Below are 4,468 nucleotides of genomic sequence, written 5' to 3'. Positions count from 1 at the left end.
CAACCTTAATCCTTTTTCATATTGGAAAATTTATCTCTTCTATGTGTTATTTCTCATTCATTTTCATTTTTATGTAAAGAGAAAGGGTAATTATGTGAGAACCCCTTTTTTTTTCAAATAATGAAAGCTGGATCCATTTCAACTTTAAGAGTAAATGGATGATGTGATATGGCATTACGTGCATGATGGTTTGATACTATTATTGTATTTTCTATAGTGACTAAAATGACTTCGCTTGATTGACATATTATATATTCTACTCACTAAGCGACGATGGTTGTTGCTCACCCCTCACCCTTTTATTTTACACATAAGTTATTTGACAAGACAAGTGCTAGACGAGCTAAGATTGAGTTAGACAAGGGATTTAAGAGTTTTCCTTATTTGTGTACACTCTATATGGATTTTGTAATATTTACTTGTGTAAGAGAACCTTTGTTTTACGTTTTTAGTTTTACTTTTACTTTTACTCGCGCACCGGGCGTGGGGTCCCACCAACCTCGGGTTCGAGGCCTGACAAATTATATCTCATATAATGTTTCTTATGAATTTTTTGAAAAAGATTGAATGAAATGTTCTTAATTGGCTAACCTAGACAAACATGACAACTAAATTAGCCAAATTGAAAACACGTTGGTCATATGGCTATAACACATGGACCATTTTGACATTTAAGCCTTTTCTAAATGAGTGTAAAGATAAATTTACATATTGAATGGAGGTTGTGAGGGTAGTTTAGGTAATAAATTTGAATTTAAAGACATATTGATAGTTCAATTTAAAATAATATGGTTTGGAGAGTAAGTTGCGTAGAAAGAAGTTATACGGATTCACATAAAATTTCCCTATAATATATTACTTGAATCATAGTGATGTATGCAATCATTACAATTTAGATTGATAAAATCTTAGATAGCTTATGTTTGGCACGCTCAAAGTGTGAATAATTGGAAACTGACATGCTTAAAGTGTGCGGGAAAGAGTGTTGAGTATAATATGATTTTTCACTTCAATATTTGTACGAGGGCACTGGGCAATGCTATATATATCCCGATCCACATACCCATGTATTCAAAACTAATATAGCAAGAGAATAATCAATCAAAATATATAATCTGGAAGCCACAGACTTACTACATAGAAATACACACACACGCACACATGGATTTGAGTAATGGTGAAGTGGGTGCTACTAGCCATGAGCTTCTTGGAGCTCAAGCTCAGATTTGGAACCACATGTTCCAGTTCATAAACTCCATGGCACTCAAATGTGCAGCTCAACTAGGCATCCCAGACGTGATTCACAACCACGGCCAACCCATCTCTCTTTCCGATCTCATCACTGCGCTGAATGTCCACCCTTCGAGAGCTCATTTCATCTCACGCCTGATGCGCATCCTCGTCCACTCCGATTTCTTTGCACAACATCATCATGTTCATCATGATTGTGACGATGTGGAGGAAGAAGAAGCTGTTGTATTGTATAGCCTAACTCCAACTTCTAGGCTTCTTCTCAAAGACGGGCCATCAAACACCACACCACTTATACTCATGATACTCGATGCGGTAGTGTATATTGAATTTGATATATATTATTTATAGGACAAATTAGTAGCTGGTCCTTATGGACGAATGTTCATTGACCGGAACCTTATTAGTTTTCAGATTCTGATTGAAGTTCCTAGCATTAATGAATTTACATGTTTGTTATATAAATTTTAAAATAAAAATTAGTAGTTGATTAGGGTTTAATACTCACACCCTTATTACCTAATTAATTTTCAATTCAAACATTTCCAAAATAAAAAAAAAAAAATTAGAATAAGTTTATACCCATTTAATTTTTTTTTTATATAAAAAATGATTTTTTTTTTTTTTCAAAATTTTAATCTTAAATGTACCCATTCATAAAATTTACCAATTCTTAAATATATATAATTTTCTATATGTAAAATGTACCCTTATATATATATATATATATATATATATATATATATATATATATAATTCATTCTTTCTTTTTTTTTAATCCATTTTTAAACTTATATGGGTACATTCTATTTCATTGATTTGAGAATGTATCATGTCAAGTAAGAAATTTAATAATGTTACTAAGCCTCATAACCCTTTTTTTTTTTTTTTTTTTTTTTTTTTGCTTTTGTGTAGTTTTGAAAAATGTATTCATGTTTTGGTACAAAAAAAATTTGGTATTTTTAATGAATCTACCCATGTCTATATGTATACAATTTATTGGAGAGTATAATTTATTCTTTTGATCTTTTTAATCCCACAAATTATGGTTTATTTAAAATCTCACTAATATAACCAACTACAAATTTCAATTTTTAATTTAAAAATGTAATAACCTACATAGAACCACACCATTACATTAATGTCAGTAACTTTGATAAAAAACCGAAAACCTACAAGGTACCAGTCAAAGAATATTGATAGCTAGAGACCGCATCTTTATATATACATCATAAGTCTTGAGATTTAATGACAATGAATATTAGGATTACTAGGAAAACAAGAAAAACTAATTTATATTTAGTTACAATACGTGTGGAACAAGGAATCCTAACTAGGTTTTACTCTATCAGGTACTGACAAACCCATTTCACTTGATGGGGGCTTGGTTGCAGATGAACGGTGGTGATGATCCAGCTACTATATGCACACCATTTGAAATGGAAAATGGAATGCCCTTTTGGGATCTGGCAGCTCAGGAACCAAGGTTCGGTAACTTGTTTGATGAAGCAATGGAGGCTGACTCCAAGCTTCTCGGAAGGGAGGTGGTGGAAGAGTGTGGAGGAGTTTTTGAGGGCTTGAAATCCCTGGTGGATGTTGGAGGAGGAACAGGAGCCATGGCCAAGGCCATTGCCAATGCATTCCCCAGCATCAACTGCATTGTGTTTGACCAACCACATGTGGTGGCTGACTTGCAAGGAACCACCCATAATTTGGGTTTTGTGGGGGGAGACATGTTTGTGGAAATACCCCCAGCAAATGCAATTTTGCTCAAGGTACGTAATATATAACACTCAATTATTTGTTGTTTCTTAGTTAATTTCGTAATTAATAACCTTTTTGTTAGTAAAAACATCTCCCACCTCTATTAAACAAAGTATAAACAAGTGTATTTAAATAGGATTATTGATACGTAAAAGGTGCAGACAAGCAAGTATATACATTGTTGATGTAGTTGTGTGCACATATCCTCATTTTATTTATAGATTAATTGTGGAAATATTGTGACTAATTGGGTAATGTATGAAATTAATTAATAATCTATATCTCAGTGGATTCTGCATGATTGGAGCGATGAAGAAAGTGTGAAGATATTGAAGAAGTGTAGAGAAGCAATACTTCTGAGCAAAAACGATGAAGGGAATAAGAAGATTATCATCATAGACATAGTTGTGGGACATGTCGATAACAAGGAGAAGATGGTGGATAAGAAATCAATTGAAACCCAACTGATGTTTGATATGCTGATGATGTCTGCCTTCACTGGCAAAGAGCGTAGCGAATCAGAATGGAAAAAGATCTTTTTGGCTGCTAGTTTCACTCATTATAACATCATTCATACGTTCGGTTTCAGATCTCTTATTGAACTTTACCCTTGAAAGTAAATCTTCCTACTAGTATTGTATCAATAAAATTATGTGGACACACGCTCTAGCGAATATAGGTGGCCCTACTATTATATCCCTTATGTACTAGAATAAAGAGCGTGCCAGCGAGTGTCAGTTTATGTGACAAATAAATGATAAGTGAAGTGTGTTTGTATAAATGCATTACTTTTGAATTCTCCATTTCCTTCTTCCTTATGCTCTCGGCTTCTCTCCCTGTCTCTGTGTGTGTGTGTGTGTTGTGCAGGGAGGTTCTCCTTAACTGGTGCCACATATCCTTTTTATTTTTATCTTCTTTTCTTCCTTTTGTCTCTCGCAACAAGGAGACAATTCCCAATCGTTGATAGAAACAAAAGAGCAGCACTGCTCCTAAAAATATGGGCCAACTAATCGACACCAATTAAACCAATTCGCACCACTTGACTGGGAATTGGTTTTGTAATTACGATCGAAGAAGTTAATTGCTTTTTCCTTTTAATGGCTCTATTATTTGTCCAGCAAGGCACTATGTTTAATCATATATTCTGATTATGAAGAACACAATTCATGAGTCCACTGATCTTGATGCAACAAAATTCTGTTCCATTTTACTTTTGTGTTCCGCACGATTTATCAAGTTTCACTTGAATATGTGGAGCTAAACATTTGGTCTTTTTGTTTTATGGAAGTTTGTACGACATCTTTTAAGCTTGCACATGAATCACATGTATATAAATAGTATTGTATATCATATATTTTTAGAACTTTCTACATGTTTTATAATGTTTTAAACCTCACTTCATCATGCGGACGCCCTCATTAGTAAACATATATCAGACTGACAGATCATGACA

The 4,468-nt window shown here is 33.6% G+C and overlaps 1 protein-coding gene across 1 annotated transcript; it reads left to right on the top strand.

Annotated features, from left to right (window-relative positions):
• Positions 1-1,119: 1,119 nt before the first annotated feature.
• LOC137721320 (trans-resveratrol di-O-methyltransferase-like) lies at positions 1,120-3,806 on the top strand. The gene is made up of 3 exons (XM_068460419.2): positions 1,120-1,566; positions 2,604-3,026; positions 3,303-3,806. The coding sequence occupies exons 1-3, from the start codon at positions 1,162-1,164 to the stop codon at positions 3,627-3,629; spliced, it is 1,155 nt and encodes a 384-aa protein (XP_068316520.2). The 5' UTR covers positions 1,120-1,161; the 3' UTR covers positions 3,630-3,806.
• The last annotated feature ends 662 nt before the right edge of the window (positions 3,807-4,468 follow it).

This window comes from Pyrus communis, chromosome 1 (assembly GCF_041283825.1).
Source record: "Pyrus communis isolate YQ-2024b chromosome 1, ASM4128382v1, whole genome shotgun sequence".
In the NCBI taxonomy this organism is placed as follows: domain Eukaryota; kingdom Viridiplantae; phylum Streptophyta; class Magnoliopsida; order Rosales; family Rosaceae; genus Pyrus; species Pyrus communis.
The sequence above is the reverse complement of the archived record's forward strand: the minus strand, read 5'-3'. Positions and strand labels throughout refer to the sequence as shown.